This window comes from Oppia nitens, unplaced genomic scaffold (genome assembly GCF_028296485.1).
Source record: "Oppia nitens isolate AA-2021 unplaced genomic scaffold, nextdenovo-longstitch-racon4-pilon3 scaffold7_pilon_pilon_pilon, whole genome shotgun sequence".
Lineage (NCBI taxonomy): Eukaryota > Metazoa > Arthropoda > Arachnida > Sarcoptiformes > Oppiidae > Oppia > Oppia nitens.
In genome coordinates this window covers 2,724,229-2,742,117 of record NW_026533251.1, presented here as the reverse complement: position 1 = coordinate 2,742,117, position 17,889 = coordinate 2,724,229, and the positions used below count along the sequence as shown (strand labels likewise).

Below are 17,889 nucleotides of genomic sequence, written 5' to 3'. Positions count from 1 at the left end.
ATTTTTGTTATTTGTTGAAATTTAAAAATAAAAATACATATTCAACTTTTTATGATAAATAAAATATATATACATTTATTCAAATGAAACATAAAATAGTGTTATAAATTAAAGCTTTTTTAAATAGTTAAAATATATAATACAATATATATTTTTATTTATGTGTCAGTACATATTGCACTGCCAAAAACAGTTTATAAATAAAATGATAAATCTTTTATTAAAAGTTAATTAAAATATCTTCAATAAAGTAAAAAGAGTTAAAATTTCATTAAAACAATCTTACTATAAAAGAGTCGTCAATTAATTGTCGATAATATCTATTAATAAATAAATAAATATTATTAACAATTGTTTTTAACTATGATATGTGTAATAATTGATTTACCTCTACGTTGTTGAGGATTCCTAGTGACCGATCGAATCATATTATTGTTTTGAATGTTAGCATTGACTGCATTTCTATTACCGGGAACTCCTCCACCACCCGCACGGATAGGTTTAGCTGTAAAGACATTATTGTTTATTATTACAGTAATATGTAATCATAATTAAGTAGTTTATGTGATGACATACCGATTTGGGCCATATGTCCCCTTCGGGCTAAATTCTTTTGTTTGACGGCCTCTTTGATTCTGTCCACTTCGTATTGATATCTTTTCCTGTCCTTCATAGCTGACTCTTTTGCTTCTTTAAGAGCTCCTTCCAGAGCTTTAACCCTTTCCATAGTAGCGCGTAATCTCTTTTCAAGCTTTGGAAGTTCGCATCGAAGGTCAGCATTGTCTCGAACAAGCTATCAATGAAATGATAATAAATTAATCAAATAATTCAAAACAAATCTAATGTTTACTTGTTTATGAACTTTAGTTAATTGGTCTAAATTGTTCTCTAAGAACGATATCTTCTGCTTTTGTGCCACAGAACCGCCAGAATTAGCTGAGTCTTCTGTTTCTTCTCCGGCGGCAGACTTCTTAACTCTACTTTGAAGATCTGAAACAAACAATTTTCTAAGATTATGAAGTGTTTGCAATTCTTTAGCAACAGTCTCCTCGAGTCCTTTCAGATCTTGTCGGGCCTGTTCTCGTCGGTCATTCATGAGTGTCATCTCTTGCAGTTTGGCGCTCTTTACCTGTTCTTCAGACTTGAGTTTATCATATTCAAGAAGCAGTCTTTCCTGAGCTAATGTTAACTTTTGATTTGCATCTTTTAATTGATCAATTAGTGACTGTTTCTCTGCAATTTCATCTCTAAGAGCTGCCAACTGTTTTTGATGGTTTTCCCTATGTTTTTCAATTTGTTGTTCTAAAGCATTCTTCATTTTTTCGACAGAATCTCTCTCTTTTTGCTTCTCTTTGGTGGTCACGTCGTGCATCTCTTCTGCGGCCCTAAGTTTAGTACATTCTTCGTTCAATTGGTCGACTGCCTCTTCAAGCGATCGTTTTTTGTTCTCCACGTCACGCATTGACTCTTGTAATGACTTCATCTTAGCCTCGTATTGACTAATCAGAAGTCGACACTCAGCCAAATCCTTTTCTTGGGCATCAATCTTCTTATTGCATGTTTGTTGAAGACTTTCCATTTGTTGTGTTCGCTGTAAACAATTAAAACATAATTAGTTTTCTATTCAATTATAATAATAAAATAAAGGCCTTACAGAACACAAGGCCTTTACTTCGCTCTTCATTTTGCTTATATAAAGTCTCGCAACAGTAAACTCGTCCTCCATTTTATTGCTATCTCCGGCCACTTTAAGTTCGCCGATAACAGAGCTCGGGTTGGCTCCTAAAATGATGCCAACATCTCCCAAATCCTTCATAAGATTAGTGAGCATCTCATTGAGTCGTTTCCTCTGATGAAGACTTTGTTCTTTCATTTGCTGTAACTCTGATTGAGAGCTATTTAAAGCACTTAACTTAATATTCAGATCTTCACTCAAATTTTCAAATTCTCGATTTCTTGATTCAACTTCTTGTGATTTTTGGTCATAATTAACGGCCAACTCTTCCAAAGCTTGCAAAACTTCTTTGACCTCTTCTTTTGCGGATTCATTTTCCTGTTGAATTCGAGTGGTTTCTTGTTGTAATAATTCATTATCTCTTCGCGCGGCTCCAATTAGTTCTTCCTGTTCGAGCACTTGTTCTTTAATTTTCTCCAAATGCTGACTATATTTATCGATTTCATCATCTTTTTCATCTAATTGGGCGTAAAGACGGGTCCTTTCCTCTTCGAATTTCATTCTTTCCTCATTACTTAACGGTTCCGAAGAGGTAATCAATTGAGCTATGTGTGTGTCCGATGTGACCGGACCCGCCACAGCACTTATATTTTGGACAGATTCAGATAAACTAAGAGTACTGGCCTCCAAGTCTTTCATATTTGCTTGTTCTTCTATAGGCACTGTTTCTCCACTTCTCCATCGATTCACTTCACCTTCAAGTCTCTGAAGTTGAGCTCTAAGTTTGCAAACCTTTTCCTTTTCTCTTTCATAACGTCTTTTCCATTCCTCGGCAGTTAATTCTTCATTAACAACGACAACATTTTTAATAGTTTTTGCTCTCTTTCCAAACTCGAGTGTAGACTTTGTTTCCATTTCATTGAAAGAGGCCGGAGAGCAACAAATTATAATAGTTGTCCTCGAGTTTCCACCCAATGATTCTTGTAATATTCGAGTTAATTTACTATCACGATAGGGTATATGTGACTTCTGTACATCAATTAAGACAATAATTAATTACCAGTAATTCAAATATTCTAATAATAATAATAATAACAACAATAAGACCATACATTTCCATCAGCTAAGGCTGATATAACATTTCCTAAGGCCGATAATGACTTATTAATATTCTTGGCCTCGTCTAATACCATTCCTTCGGCACCCGTTTTGCTAACTTTTTCAGACCCCGCGAGATCTACTAAATATAATTTTCCCGTTAATTTCTTTTGGTTTTCTTGATTCTCTTGTTTAACATTAATTAAAAAGACTGAATGACTTCGCGATGAGTGTTCATTCATATCTGTAAATATATTTATTATTTAATTAAATCAATTGACAACTTATAAACTAGAGTTTAAATAGCATACTTGTAACTGCTATATGACGATTGGCTTTGCCTTCATCTATCACTTCCATAACTTCTTCAGGACACGTGACAAACCGTTCTGTGGCTCCCTTAACAAAAGTACATCGGTTTTTGTCTTCGTGTACAGAGAGGTTAACTTTTGATACTATAGTGACAATAATAGACATAATTAATATTAACATTATTTTGTACAGTAATTTATGATAGCTTACCGTCAAGTAAATCACGAATTTTATCCATATAAATCTCAAAATATGAAACCTAAACAATATAAATAAAATGTTATAAATAGTTATTTAATTATTTAATGATTTATTCTAACATACTTTAATGTGAAACTCAATGTTTTCATCCATTGAGTAGATATAATTGAAAATATCATTAACAATACGAGGTATAATTCCYTGTAACATACTGTCCCCGAGAACACCTTCCATGGTGTGTGTCTTACCGGACGAAGTTTGTCCGTAAGCAAAGATAGTTCCGTTATAACCGCCCAAAACATCTTTCACTATAGCTTTTGCCGCTTCGTTATATACTTTCTCTTGAGATGCATTCGGCTTAAAAACTCTGTCAAACACATAGACTTTCCCCTAAAAAAATCATAAACAAAGTTTAAAACATTAAATATAAAATATTATTCTATTGTTGTGTCTGAAAATGAATGTCATGTCATGAAAAATACTAATTATAAGTTATTGACCCGTTTTGGTACATATTATTAAAACAAGTGCTGAGGCGTGAATCTAAACTTATCTATAAAACTAACAGAGCGTTCATACACTATATGGCTATCAAACTAACCATTCTTTAACTAACCACTTAATACACATCTGATTGTGTCTAAAATTGTCATATTTAGTAAAATACGGCACATATTTTGTTTTTATATAAAACATATTTACATCATAATATAGTAGATATTATTTATATTGCATTTTCAAATTATAATTTTAATAAAAAATTTAGTTTAAATAATTTAATGGATTAAATAACAATACAAATATTAAAATATACTATTATTAATACAGGAATACAAAAGTAATCCTTAAGTCTAATGCAAAATTACATTAAAATACAGCAATAATAAAAATCTATAATAAAATGTAAATAAACTAATCATAGGTTATTAGTTCAATGTATATAAAAATTATTTGTTATTATCAAATATGCATATTTGTAGTCAAATAGGTTATAATATCAACTAAACTATAAAATGATTGCAGATTGCAATTAAATGGCAAATATTAGTTAATCTAACATATAATCAATTTATATAAAACTTATTTTCAATACTAAAATTAATATACAATTGAGAGCTCAATTAAAATGTCGTTTCAAATGACTTTTTCAAAACTATTTTGTCCACAAAATTATCCAAAAATTTCAGATATTCTTAAAATACTTGAAATTATGTCTTAATATATAACATCTTAATGAGTAAATGACATAACTATCTAAACAACAATAATAATCAGTCAATAATATATAAAAACATATGAATGATGTAATAAGTTATGATATTATATGTAATGTAATGTTATGTTATGTTATGTTATGGTGATAGTCAAAGATATACCCCAATGGACACACAGTCTTCAGTATTTTGTGGATATTTTACGATAAACTTTGATCCGGCCTTTTCTTCCGAGTCATTCAATGGTCGGAAACGACACACAACTTTGATGTTACACTCGTTGGCGTCAATTGACGACATGTCCACAACTAATCACTGGATGTCTTCACAGATGACAGACTCACACAATCAATGGTCAACACAAACAAGTGATCACTAGTGTTGACGTATTGGTCACTAAATGTCAACAAATCAATGAATCAGTCAATCAATGACTGGTTGTACTCAATGGTCGACTCGAGTCTACTAATTGTATGCAATGTATGGCTAGAAGTATGCACTCAATCATAGCATAGCACTCAACACTACACTACACTTACACTGCAATACAATTGCTTACTATTCCCACCCTTTGATTGCATACAATACAGTGAGTCATACATTGAATACAATATACAGCACTTTATATTAATATTATATACCATTAATACAATAACATTAATACAATAATACAGTAGTCGAGCAAACCATCAATAATGTCACGCCTTATGACCACAATTTGGTGTCACATCTATTGTCGACTATTTTATATTGATTTATAAATTAGTGTCATTCAAGTCATTCAAATCATTTCATTTAATTAGTCTATCATTTAAACATAATTACTATTAACTTAATATAATGTTATTCTCAGAGCAAACATTCAAATCAATAGTCAACAAACTTTTCATATGATTCAACAAAGTTATATCAAACTTACTTACAGTACTGTACTATAACTTTGATAACAATTTTATTTGTTCAAAATATAGCCCAAAAATTATATTTAATTAAGTTATTTATAGTCAATTGATATGATAATTAAGTTAAATATTGAGATATTTTAGTAATTATATAAATAAAAGTTTTTAATATAAACGGTTTGTTCAATATTTATATACAAGTGTTTCTAAGGCAACACATAGACTATCCCTCGACATAGGAATCACATAATAGACAATTGTATTCATTGAATGCATAATTGCATATAATTATCATTTATAAATTATGTACAAATTTTTTATCATTACTATAAAAACACATTACTTTTATTACATAAACTCACTTTTGATGGCTTAATGTTTTGGTATCAATCGTCAAAAGCTCTCCACTACTGTAACGATGATATTTAAATTATACTTTGAAATGATTTTAATATTAATACAAAAAACACATTAATATTAAATACAGTTAGAGTTCAATCAAGATTTACAGGRAGGGAAGTTCCCTAAAAAATTCCTCCAATTTCCCCRGAAAATATGCAAATACTTTATTTTACTTCTCTTGATTGTTAGAAAGGGATAATAAATTGTATATTATTAGAATAAATAGTTATAAAACTTAAATATTTTGCAAAAAAACATTTWWAAAAATTTAGTGATATTATTTACAGTTAAATATATTTATTTTTCAAACATTATAATAAAATGTGTTGCATGGAGGTTAATAGGTGACAGCACAATGAACTATGAGCAGATTCCCTATGAATTCCCAGGGAACATAAGGGATTTTTGGAATATTAGACGAGGGAGGGAATCTGATCTAACCCTAAATACAGTAAATACGATAATAATTACTCTGCACTCCAAATGCAATACAGTATTGTATAATAATTATTTTATAATACAGTATTATAAAAGTAGAAAAATAACATTTTATAACATAAATTGATTTACAGTATATTATTCCCTTTGTAACAATAGATGTATTCAATTATGTTTTAATTTAGTAAATGAAGTGCAATTTATTTACTAATTGAAAACATAATTAATACTTTAATCTTACAAAGAGATACAGTACTACAGTATTTATAATTTCAATGAGTATTATGAAGTAATACAAACATCTAATGAGTTATAAATTACATCTAATAATATTTGTTGTGTCTTTAATTTATTAATTATTAACATAATTAGATATATTTCTTATACTAACTAAAAATTAGTTTCAAGTTTTTATTTTAATACTATGAATACAACGATTTTTAATCATTTAAAAGTTTTATATAATATTGTTGTAATTCTAAACAACTTTTTTATGCAGTTTTTAGAAAACCTTTTCAAGAGTTTTGTAATAACATGTATTTGAAATTAAAATTAATAACTGTATGCAAACTAATTATTGTATTCAATTTTAAGCTTTAATGTACAACACATATATTCAAGACATCATATTTAATAAACATATTTAATGCAAACTTTTTATATTAACTCTAATATTTTTTTGCATTATTACACTTAATTGCCATAAATATTTTGAATACAGTTTTCCATCAATTTAACGTTAAGTTCAAATACAAGTTAAAAGTTTTGAAATACTGTAATTGTTAAAAATATTAAATAAATAAAACTGTAATAATAATTATGATTTGTATGATTAGTTAAAAAAAACTTAAGAAATATAAATTAGCACTAAATAGCAATTAGTATTATGTTAATTGATTATATTGCATAATAATATTTAGCTTAATTTTTTTATTGTGAAAAAATTGTAAAACTTATTCAATAGTTACAGAAATACATTATTTAATTAATTAATATATGAATTATGATAAAAGCAAAATATATGAACCAAACTATCGATAATTTTGTATAAATTAAATCAGTTTTAAGAAATGCAAACTTTTAGTGCAATTCATTACGTAATTAATGTTACATTTGTTTGTCAAACAAACGCCACGTTTTGCAGACATATTAGTGAATATATTGTAGTAAAGCATTGAATACTATTGTCAATCAATTGTCAATTAGTGGCCATTGATTGATGCCGTCGATTACCGATATGGACTCAAAAGTGAAGCCCTCATGGGCTGACCAGATGGATGAACATCTTGACTTAGACGCCACCGACACATTGCCGCAGCCAACGGAAGTGATTAATGGTAACAACAAAGTGGTGACTGAATACAAGATTAATGAAAACGGAAAGAAAGTGAAGATTGTTAGGTATTATAAGATTGAGAAGAGGAAAGTCCCGCCGAGTATTGCCCGACGCAAGAATTGGACAAAGTTTGGTCTGTCATCCAATGACTCTCCCGGACCCAATCCGGCCACGACTATCATTTCCGAAGATATTTTCATGCAATTTGTTGGCAATCGCGACGACCAGAATTTAGGTGCAGACGGTGAAGACGATGCGCTAAAGAAGTTGCAGAACACTGGTAAAGGAATGGTTCAATGCAGACATTGCGGAATGGATCATTGGTCACTTAAATGTCCGTATAAGGATAAGTTAGGCCAACTTAATAAAGACTTACCACAACCTGAAGCTAATGGTGCTCAGGATAGGACTACTGTAAGACATTTGATATTTTTTTATATATTGTAATATATATTATTGTCTGAATGACCAGATCGATGAAAAGGGCAAACAAGCTAAATATGTTCCGCCAAATATGAGAGAAGGCGGTAATAAACGCGGAGAAACAATGGCCAGTCGTACTAAGGATGAGGCCAACACTATTCGTGTAACAAATCTTCCCGAAGAGATTCAAGACCAAGATTTGAAGGAACTGTTCGCTCCATTCGGTCGAGTGCTCCGAATATTCTTAGCTAAAGACAAGTACACGGGTCAGTCAAAGGGCTTTGCATTTGTCAGTTATGAGCGCAAGGAAGAGGCGGCCAAAGCTATCCGAGCTGTTAATGGTTACGGTTATGCAAATCTCATACTGAATGTCGAATGGGCTAAACCTTCAAACAATTGATTTTATTGATTATAATATTTAGTAAATGTAATCATAAATAAAATAATAAATTCAATGTATACCTAATGTTATTTTATTATACCTATTATTAAATTAATTTAATGAAAATACATAAGTGTTGAATAATATACAGTATCTATATTTTGAAACCAAGATTTCTCATACATTGTTTGTGGGCTTCAATTAGATCTCTGCAATTCTCTTCTCCCCTTTCGATGATACTGTCAATAGGTTTTGGTTTAAGATAAATGATATTTCAATTATTCAGTTTAACGGGTATAACGATAATATAAAGATAGCCGTAAATAATGTATTAATTAAATATTAATTACCAATTGCTCAAACTGTGTGTTTCAACAATTGGTGCTATTATTATATCAATGATTTACGGTAACAATAATTGAATAATTGATAGTTTCTACCAATTATTACCATTAATTCAATATTAATATCATATATACTGTAAATGACAAACCATTCATCTCTTGGTCTTTTAGTCTGAGGACAGGCACAACACGGCTTCAACTTTGGTTTATCCTCCGTCTTGTTGTTGTTGTCTTTAATATTGATAGACTTGTCTTCAGGCATTATCTTTCAACTATTAATTAAATACATTAACCGTAAATAAATTTAATGTCATATAATTATATACAGTATACTATATGAGTACATATATTGTTAATTACCCGACTATTGACTTGTATTGTATTATACAACGAATTGACGGATCAGTTGTCAAGAGTACGGTATGTCTTACACAAGATTTATGTATCAATTATTATGACTTATGATTACCAATAGATTGCATAATATTTATATTATGATATAAACACGTGATTCAAGACATGCGTGACTGACTATACTTACAGTAAATAAAAGTTGATATGAGATGTCATTTATGATATTTAATTGAATCAATTGATTGCAACAAACTTTTGATGATATCGTTTGTGTCTTTTATATTAACAATAATTATTTGTTGAGATTGTATTAATTAATATTAAATATATCGCACCAATTGGTCAATGTATTCAAAATATATTTTCAGACAATTGTATTCACAAACAAATAATTTGAATATTTTTTTCAAGAGATGTTTGTCGACAAACTATGGCTTAGTTTATGAACAATACGGCAATCCTTTAGAAGTACTCAAGAAATGTGATATTTCTGACAAAACTAATCGATCGCTTAAGACAACCGAAGTATTGTTGGCATATAAAGCGAGTCCCATAAACCCTGCGGACATAAATACCATTCAAGGAGTTTATGCTATTAAACCGATTTTTCCTGCCATCGGTGGCAACGAAGGAGTGGCACAAGTTGTCGAAATAGGATCACAGGTTAAGAATCTCAAAGTTGGTGATCATGTAATCCCAAGTACTTCCTCTTCGGGCACGTGGAGGACATATGCTATATTAGAGGACAAGGATTTAATATTAATTGACAAAGAGATTGATTTGTTAATGGCTTCACAATTGACAGTCAATCCCTGTACGGCTTACAGAATGCTTAAAGATTTTGTTAATTTAAACAAAGGTTTGATTCAACAATACAAGACTGGGAATGCAATTAAAATTTTAAAAACAATGATATATATAGTATATACTGTAAATATTTATACAATTACTAAATTTAAATTTACTTTTACACCCCTCAGACCCCACCCCACAATCTAATTCAATCAATAAAACTAAATTAGTATAAAAGACACACAATTAATAAACTATTAACAATTAAAAGTTATCGCTGTATTGCGGTATATATCATATGTTGTGAATTAAATTCATTATGAATTAAATTTATTGTATATATTCTATAAAAAATTTATCAATAATTGATACAATAATTATTATTGCATTGCCCAGCCTTTGTAAGTTTGCTTATTTTAATTACTTTTAATTCAATTTAATTTAGTTTGTAATTATGTTTCATTTGTTACACTAAAAGGTGATACTGTTGTACAAAACGGTGCTAATAGTGCTGTTGGTGTGTATGCCATACAATTGGCTAAAGAATGGCAGATAAATACAGTGAATGTAGTCCGAGATAGACCTGATTTTACAGAACTTAAACAGCGATTATTATCTTTAGGAGCAACTTATGTAATAACTGAAGAAGAACTTCGACAAAAAGATGTTATGGAAGAGATATGGAAGTCTATACCAAAACCAAAATTAGCACTTAATTGTATCGGTGGTAAAAACGCTACCGATTGTATGCGTCATTTGGACCATAAAGGAGTTATGGTTACTTATGGAGGAATGTCTAAACAACCCCTTATCATACCTACTGGTGCTCCTATTTTTAAAGATAACAGATTTTTTGGATTTTGGATGACTCGTTGGTATCGAGATAATAGTGGAAATAATGAAAGACATGTTATGATGAAAAATATATGCGATTTGATTAGAGACAATAAACTGGAACCACCTAAGAGTGTGGCCATTAATTTAGATGATTATAAAGAGGCAATTGAGAAATCAATGGCTGGCTATTCAAATACAAAATATGTGTTTACAATGAATTAGATTTATATCAATAATAAACGATTTAAAAAATATTTTTGTTTTTTATATATTTGAAAATTTTATTTGTAATTAGATTAAGTAATGGTTAATGTAATTTAATGAATTTCTAATTAAGATTTGATTATAAATGTATTTTAAGTTGCAGTTGTCAAACAAATAACTAATTAACAGTTTCAAGGTTTTCGATAAATTATTATTTATTAGTTTATATGAATTTCATAATAAAATTTAAATGAACTCTATCACGAATATTTATCATATATTATTCTTATAATTTATTTTAATAATAGTATTTAAATAAATTTATTTGTTATAATTTAAAATTATATTATAAAAATCATTTCCTCTAATGAATCAATTAAAACCATTTCTATTGTATTTTAATGAAATATATATAAATAAGATTTGACTAAATTTTAAGAGCAGAATATAATTTTTATAATTTTAGTTATTTACTACAATATAAAAAAAAGTTTTATAAAATTGTTTAGCAATGTATTACTTATTATTATTCTATATAATTCTAAACATAATTCAGGTATATTACTATTAAGATTTAGTTATTAAGATTTGAAAATAATAATTTTATTTTCGATGATATTATTTGACATAAAAATGATATTTTTAGATAAAACCAATCGATGGAAGAAACGAAGTGTGTATTATGAGAGGGATATGTAATGACGCGGAGTTAACATCAGTTAACTGTTCCGCTAAAAGTGATTCAATAGCTTTAACTGAAAATCAGACAAACGTACGATTGCTGACACTATTGAAGACAATGTGTCCACATCTTTATGAAGCAAAAGAAGCCGTTTGTTGTGACGAATTTCAATTGGAAAGTATGTTCATAACTGTCTACAATTTGGCGCACCTGGGCTTCAATCACTGTCCCTCATGTCTTAAGAATTTAGAAAAGCTTTTTTGTCAAATGAATTGTTCTCCAAAACAAAATCAATTTATTAGTGTCACCAAAAACAAACAGACCAACTCTGGTGATGATTTTCGCGATCAAATTGATTATTATATAACAGATTTGTCAGCTCAAGAATTGTTTGATTCGTGCAAATATGTCAACAATTTTGAGGGCAGAGTTGTTGACTCTACTTGTGGTGGACTTAAAGGTGATGATTGCAAAGCTAGTGATTGGCTTAACTTTTTGGGTAATAGTATTGAAGTGAGTGGTGTTTCTCCATTTAAAATTAATTTTCATTTAACAAATCAAAAGATTATAACTCTCGATAATAAGTCATTTGAACCTTTAAATCAAACATTTGTCAAATGTTCAGAAAAAGCCACAAAAGATTTAGAGGCCTGTGATTGTCATAATTGTCATCAGTCTTGTAGTGGTAATGCTCTCAAAAGAGATGTAAGCTTTGAACGCTCTAAAAGAGATACAGAAAAATGTCTAATGAAAGGTATTTGTGGTGAAACAGCATTTGGTGCCATTCCTTGTGTTGTCGATGAAGAGCCCACTTCCATATCAAATCCAATCGCTTTGGAAGAATTAAAAGAAATGTGTCCACATTTGGCTACTAGTGATAGTCCCAGTGTTTGTTGTAGTGAACAACAGGTTATAAGATTAAATCAAACATTTGAAATGCTATCCATGTTTTTAAAGGAGTGTCCGACATGTGTGCGAAACTTTGAAAAAATTATCTGTCATTTGTCTTGTGGTAGAGATCAGCATAACTTTATGAAAGTCACCGAAACAAAGACCAATGAAGATGGAAAACAAATGGTTTCTGAAGTTCAATACTTTGTAAATGACGATTGGGTTAAAGGTATATATGATTCATGTAAAGAAGTACATCGTTTGGGATTTAATGTATTGGATCACTACTGCAAACCATTTAAAGCCGTTGATTGTAATCATCAAAGATTTTTGCAGTTCATCGGTGGTAATGCAGAACATTTCGGTCACAGCCCTTTTGAAATGTACGTCATTTTTATCTTTGTTATAATGTATAACTAAATTTCTATAAATTTTATTATCAATAATTATAAAACAAAATTAATTTTATAGCAATTTTATCTTCACTAACGATGATTCAGTTGTTTCCGATGGCGTCACTTATATTCCAGCAAAACAACCGTTTTATAAATGTTGGGATAAACTGCATACCAATGAAGATGTCTGTCCGTGTATTCATTGTCAAGAGTCGTGTAAAGCGGGAGAAGTCAGAGAAATTAAAAAACAATTGCCTAAAGCTATATCCAAAACTAAGAGATCAACTAATTATCAACAAAATAATATTTTCAATAATTATTTGGAGACAATTGTCTACAATCTAACAGATTATCATTTATACTTAAATGATGATAAAGATGATAATGATAATTGGTGTATTGTCGACAATAATTGCAGGTTATTTATATTTTATTATTTTAATTAATTCATACTTTTAATTACAGTAGAAATAAATTAAATATGAATTTAAATACAATATATCATTATTTGTTTGTTACCTATATATAGATATTCTACAATAGGAAATATTTCATGCGTTAATATAAGAAAACCATTTAAATTAAATGATAAAAAGTCATTAAATTTATTTAAAACAATTTGTCCGGATTTAGCAAAAGCTGATCACTTGTTGACCTGTTGTCAACCCAGTTATATACGATATATGCATTCAATATTCAAAGCAATGGACAAATTAGGTTTCGGTGAGTGTCCCTCTTGTATGCATAACTTAAGACAAATTGTATGTCAGTTCTCGTGTTCACCAAAACAAAACCGTATGATCAGAGTATTGGACACAACAAAGTTGGATTCAATTGATGTGATCGATCACTTGGAGCTTTACGTTGACTCTAATTTTGCACAAACCTTATATGATTCGTGTAAATCACTATTCAATGGCACTTTAATCAACTCTGTGTGTGGAAAGTGGGGTCATATAAATAAATGTTCGGTTCGTAAATGGTTTGACTTTATAGGACTGTCCTATAAAAAGGGAGGATATTCACCGTTTCAATTGGATATTAAGATGACTAAAACAAATAATATAATCATAGATAACTATGTTTACCAACCCATCAATCAAACAGTATTTGAATGCAATGAATCGCCTATTATTGGCACCAAATCATGTTCCTGTCATCACTGTCCACAGGCCTGTCTTTAATTTGCTTATTATTATTATTACCGTAAATATTGATTATATTTAATATATATCAATATAAGCATACATACAGTATTTAAATGATGAAAAATACAATAACCCTCTACAATATAAATTTATCCTACCGGTAGTATTACTAAAACTATTAAAGTATACATAAATTATCAATATATTTTCAATTTACTAAATAAAATATATAAATACAGTTTCATAATAATAAATTTAAAAATAAAATTGTTAAAATTAATTTAATAAATAATACAACAAAATATTAATTAAATAATAACAATTAAATAATAATTTCATGCATAAAAAATCAATCAACAAATAAAATATTCTTAAACTGTTTACACGTCAATGCATTGACAGTATCGGAGGCTTCAATTAAATTAGCATTTTTATGGTTAAGCATAGAGAAGAGTGTCCTGTCATCCGAGTGATGGACTATAAGCCACGAATCGTTTGTTGTTTTACTAATTATTTCACAGACGTTATGACTTTTGATAACTGTTTGTAAGTCTGAATCGATATCAACTACTAGTTTAACAAACTCTGATTCAGTGATCTTTCTTTGATCAAAGAGAGCCGATATGTTGGCTTTGAAAGCATTATTACTTGAATTAAAATAAACAAATTTGAACGTCTCTTTGGCCACGGGATCAGTGCTGGTATTAGTGGTACCATTGATTTTGATGGCTATTTCAGCTAATTTTGTAGTTAAGCTTACAATACGTGAGACCATTAGAGCTTCGCATTTGGTTAGTAACAGTTGGTTTGGTTGACTTAATAATAACACAAAAGTGGATCCATTTATAGACCGGTATAAACTCATTTGATACCATTGTTGATCACAATCTTGTAAATAAACTTTTAAGTCTTTTAAAATCCAACGAGTCTTTGCTGACTGTTGACCACTTATTTCTTCACAGACGGCATCGGGAATGATAACACTGACTAAATAATTGTACAAAGTTTTCGTGTCGTTGAGCGGTAAAGAACTACAAACTAATTGATCATTATATAAGAACATTGTGTGTCGGATCAGCTGACAATCAATGCATTTCAGGTGATTTACAAAACTTTGTGTTGACATAAATGTTAGCGAATCTAATGGTAAGTATTGAATAGCAGAATATACTTCAATCAAACTAATTGGAGATAATCTTATATTTGGTATTATATTGTCATAAAATACTTTGCAAACGGAGAGGAATTGATCTCTATTTTCATTGCATGTTTGCCACAGTTTATCAATGGGTCCGTTGATGAGTCGGAAGTATTGGTAAATGTTTTGCAAAATTAATTTAATAAAAGAGTCATTAATCTCTTCGTTATGGTATTCAATGATTTGATTTGAGTCTTCGTTGGATTTCAGTACAGAATAGGGAACCGATAGTACAATAACAGACCAGAAATTAGTCTCCATCTCGTAAAAGATAAGTCTATTTTTGATACCATGAAGTGCTTCACACGAGTCCTTATCTGTGGTAAAGTTGTTGACAAAAGTGATGACCGCCTGTGCGAGTCCACACTCACTGATCATTTCATCGGTCAACACATCTACACAATTGGCTTTATAAAAGTAGACAATCTTCAAGTGTTCACTGCCTTCATCTGAACCCCAATCACTGTTGAAGACAAAGTATTTCAGAAGATTTGATGAATATTTTACCCGATTTTGAGACATTGTTTTCATTTCTATAGTTATGTCAATCAAACCATTAATATTGAGTTCACTATAAGTGTTGCGAAATCACGTTATTATTGAACATCACTTTAAATACCATTTGTTTTCAATCAGTTGTCAACACGTGTTATCATTTAATTGCATTTAATATTAATTTATATGATATTTAATACACAATTTATTTAACACATAGTTTGTCAAAATTATTATAATATATTATATATGATATGAATTAATATTTACAATCAATTAGAGAAATGAATGAAACGTTTGAATCGTTAGGTTTGAGTAATTGGTTACTGAAATCATTGAAAAGATTAGGTATTGAAAACCCGTCGACCATTCAAAGTGCGGCCATTCCGTTGATATTATCACCGAAACGATTGGATGTTTTTGGTTGTAGTCGTACTGGAAGTGGAAAAACTCTGGCGTTTTTGTTGCCCATTATTGAGCTCTTGGTTCGTGACCCCCGACCGTACTTTGCATTGATACTGTCGCCGACCCGCGAGTTGGCCCATCAGATAAACCAAATGATTTTAGCACTCACGGCATCCACTTATGCCGTCAAGAGTTTGCTAGTAATCGGCGGCGAAGACCATGAAGAGATACAGGGTTTATGGTTTGGTAAACCAAACATTGTTGTGGCCACACCGGGACGTCTTGTCGACCAATTTTACAACAGAAACTTTTTGGATGTTTGCGGACAAAAGACATCCATCAGATTTGATTGTCTGGTTCTCGATGAGGCCGACCAACTCATTAGCTCTGGATTTGCACAACAAATTAAGGATATCTTGTCATTCATGGATGGAATGTCAGCAAAGGTTAATCATAAGAGACAGACACTTCTGTTTAGTGCTTCTTTGACTACAGCTCTTGAAGAGTTACAAAAATTGATTGCAAAGAAATCAACTGATGAAAAGCCAGTAGTTATCAACCTTTTACCGACCATTGATGACGTTAAACGTGAATTGGCTACAAATGAAGAACTGGATCAACGATACATATTATGTCCCGAATCTGTTAAATTTGTTTATTTGATTGAATGCATTCTTGATTTATTATTTCGACAAATGATTATATTTTGTTCGACGAAGAAGGAGGCAAAACTCATCCACAAAGTATTGATATCTTTAGGCTTTGATGGACCAGATTTTAATCTCAATCCAGTCATACTTAATGCAGATATGAAACAACACTTGAGATTTGCAGCCTTTGAAAAGTTTCGTTCATTGAAATCAAGAATACTAGTGACCACTGATATAGCCAATCGTGGTCTTGATTTACCACAAGTAGACCTTATTATTAACTATAACTGTCCAAAGTCTGCCACTGTTTATGTTCATAGAGTAGGGCGAACCTGTCGTAAGCCTGACTTCAAACCTGTTGCTAATAGTCGACAACTTTTAGACGAAATCGATGAAACATACGATACTAAAAAAGATGAGAAAAGATATAAGAAATACAAAAGAGAGGGAACTAATCAATTGAAGCCTAAGAAAACACAGACACAACTGGCGACCAAATATTCAGGAAAATCAGTTACTTTTGTTACACAATATGATATCGATTTGTTTAAAAGTATTGAAAGCTTTATAGAAACCAAAATGAAAGTTCAAGAAATCGATGAAAAGAGTGTTTTATCAATCATGAAACAGGTCTCAGTTGCCATCAAAGATGCAGAGATTAGACTTGAACACGAAGAACAAGAGTCACAACATATCGAAAATAAAAATAGATTTAAAAAACATAAAAATAAAAAACTAAAAATTTAATTAATTAAACAAATTAATCATTTATATTGTAATTGTTGTATAAATTTTAAATAAAATTATTATGGTAAAATATAATATGCATTAATTATTTACATTTAGTAATAAGCAAATAATATACAGAATATTATTATTAGGGTATTTAATCCAATCATTACCACTATTTATTATATACAGTAGATAATGAATTTTCAATATAAATATATTTTTGAATATTTGAATAAAATTTACACACTTTTTACTCTAAATTTACTATAAATTACTCTAAAAATTAATACAATTTAAATTTATAAAATAATAGTTTGGTATAACAAATAAGTTACAGTACAGTACCATAATATTATAAAAATTGTATCATATCATTAGC

The 17,889-nt window shown here is 29.8% G+C and overlaps 6 protein-coding genes across 6 annotated transcripts; 3 read left to right on the top strand and 3 right to left on the bottom strand.

Annotated features, from left to right (window-relative positions):
- Positions 1–278: 278 nt before the first annotated feature.
- On the bottom strand, positions 279–5,192 carry LOC128963782 (kinesin heavy chain-like). Its single transcript, XM_054310313.1, has 10 exons — positions 4,663–5,192; positions 3,410–3,676; positions 3,296–3,344; positions 3,085–3,228; positions 2,788–3,017; positions 1,655–2,704; positions 851–1,591; positions 577–793; positions 389–505; positions 279–320 (listed from the first exon to the last, which is right to left on the bottom strand). Exons 1-10 carry the CDS (start codon positions 4,798–4,800, stop codon positions 304–306), a joined length of 2,970 nt encoding a protein of 989 aa, XP_054166288.1. The 5' UTR covers positions 4,801–5,192; the 3' UTR covers positions 279–303.
- Positions 5,193–7,327: 2,135 nt separating this feature from the next.
- Positions 7,328–8,471, top strand: LOC128963792 (eukaryotic translation initiation factor 3 subunit G-like). Its single transcript, XM_054310323.1, has 2 exons — positions 7,328–7,992; positions 8,051–8,471. Exons 1-2 carry the CDS (start codon positions 7,462–7,464, stop codon positions 8,399–8,401), a joined length of 882 nt encoding a protein of 293 aa, XP_054166298.1. The 5' UTR covers positions 7,328–7,461; the 3' UTR covers positions 8,402–8,471.
- LOC128963798 (cytochrome c oxidase copper chaperone-like) lies at positions 8,466–9,212 on the bottom strand. The gene is made up of 3 exons (XM_054310329.1): positions 9,088–9,212; positions 8,877–8,999; positions 8,466–8,622 (listed from the first exon to the last, which is right to left on the bottom strand). The coding sequence occupies exons 2-3, from the start codon at positions 8,987–8,989 to the stop codon at positions 8,538–8,540; spliced, it is 198 nt and encodes a 65-aa protein (XP_054166304.1). The 5' UTR covers positions 8,990–8,999; positions 9,088–9,212; the 3' UTR covers positions 8,466–8,537.
- Positions 9,213–9,252: 40 nt separating this feature from the next.
- LOC128963791 (enoyl-[acyl-carrier-protein] reductase, mitochondrial-like) lies at positions 9,253–10,932 on the top strand. The gene is made up of 2 exons (XM_054310322.1): positions 9,253–9,940; positions 10,352–10,932. The coding sequence occupies exons 1-2, from the start codon at positions 9,427–9,429 to the stop codon at positions 10,930–10,932; spliced, it is 1,095 nt and encodes a 364-aa protein (XP_054166297.1). The 5' UTR covers positions 9,253–9,426.
- Positions 10,933–11,596: 664 nt separating this feature from the next.
- On the top strand, positions 11,597–17,530 carry LOC128963614 (uncharacterized). Its single transcript, XM_054310128.1, has 4 exons — positions 11,597–12,870; positions 12,959–13,278; positions 13,516–14,058; positions 15,988–17,530. Exons 1-4 carry the CDS (start codon positions 11,597–11,599, stop codon positions 17,523–17,525), a joined length of 3,675 nt encoding a protein of 1,224 aa, XP_054166103.1. The 3' UTR covers positions 17,526–17,530.
- On the bottom strand, positions 14,358–16,000 carry LOC128963789 (vacuolar fusion protein CCZ1 homolog). Its single transcript, XM_054310319.1, has one exon. It carries the CDS (start codon positions 15,757–15,759, stop codon positions 14,380–14,382), a length of 1,380 nt encoding a protein of 459 aa, XP_054166294.1. The 5' UTR covers positions 15,760–16,000; the 3' UTR covers positions 14,358–14,379.
- Positions 17,531–17,889: the final 359 nt, after the last annotated feature.

Coding starts and splice junctions, on each gene's coding strand:
- LOC128963791 (XM_054310322.1), top strand. CDS start 9,427: ATGTATTCAAAATATATTTTCAGACAATTGTATTCACAAACAAATAAT. Junction 9,941..10,351: donor TTTTGTTAATTTAAACAAAG/GTTTGATTCAAC, acceptor TTACACTAAAAG/GTGATACTGTTGTACAAAAC.
- LOC128963792 (XM_054310323.1), top strand. CDS start 7,462: ATGCCGTCGATTACCGATATGGACTCAAAAGTGAAGCCCTCATGGGCT. Junction 7,993..8,050: donor GTGCTCAGGATAGGACTACT/GTAAGACATTTG, acceptor CTGAATGACCAG/ATCGATGAAAAGGGCAAACA.
- LOC128963614 (XM_054310128.1), top strand. CDS start 11,597: ATGAGAGGGATATGTAATGACGCGGAGTTAACATCAGTTAACTGTTCC. Junction 12,871..12,958: donor GGTCACAGCCCTTTTGAAAT/GTACGTCATTTT, acceptor TTAATTTTATAG/CAATTTTATCTTCACTAACG. Junction 14,059..15,987: donor TCATCACTGTCCACAGGCCT/GTCTTTAATTTG, acceptor ATATGAATTAAT/ATTTACAATCAATTAGAGAA.
- LOC128963798 (XM_054310329.1), bottom strand. CDS start 8,989: ATGCCTGAAGACAAGTCTATCAATATTAAAGACAACAACAACAAGACG. Junction 8,623..8,876: donor AAAAGACCAAGAGATGAATG/GTTTGTCATTTA, acceptor ACCTATTGACAG/TATCATCGAAAGGGGAGAAG.
- LOC128963789 (XM_054310319.1), bottom strand. CDS start 15,759: ATGAAAACAATGTCTCAAAATCGGGTAAAATATTCATCAAATCTTCTG.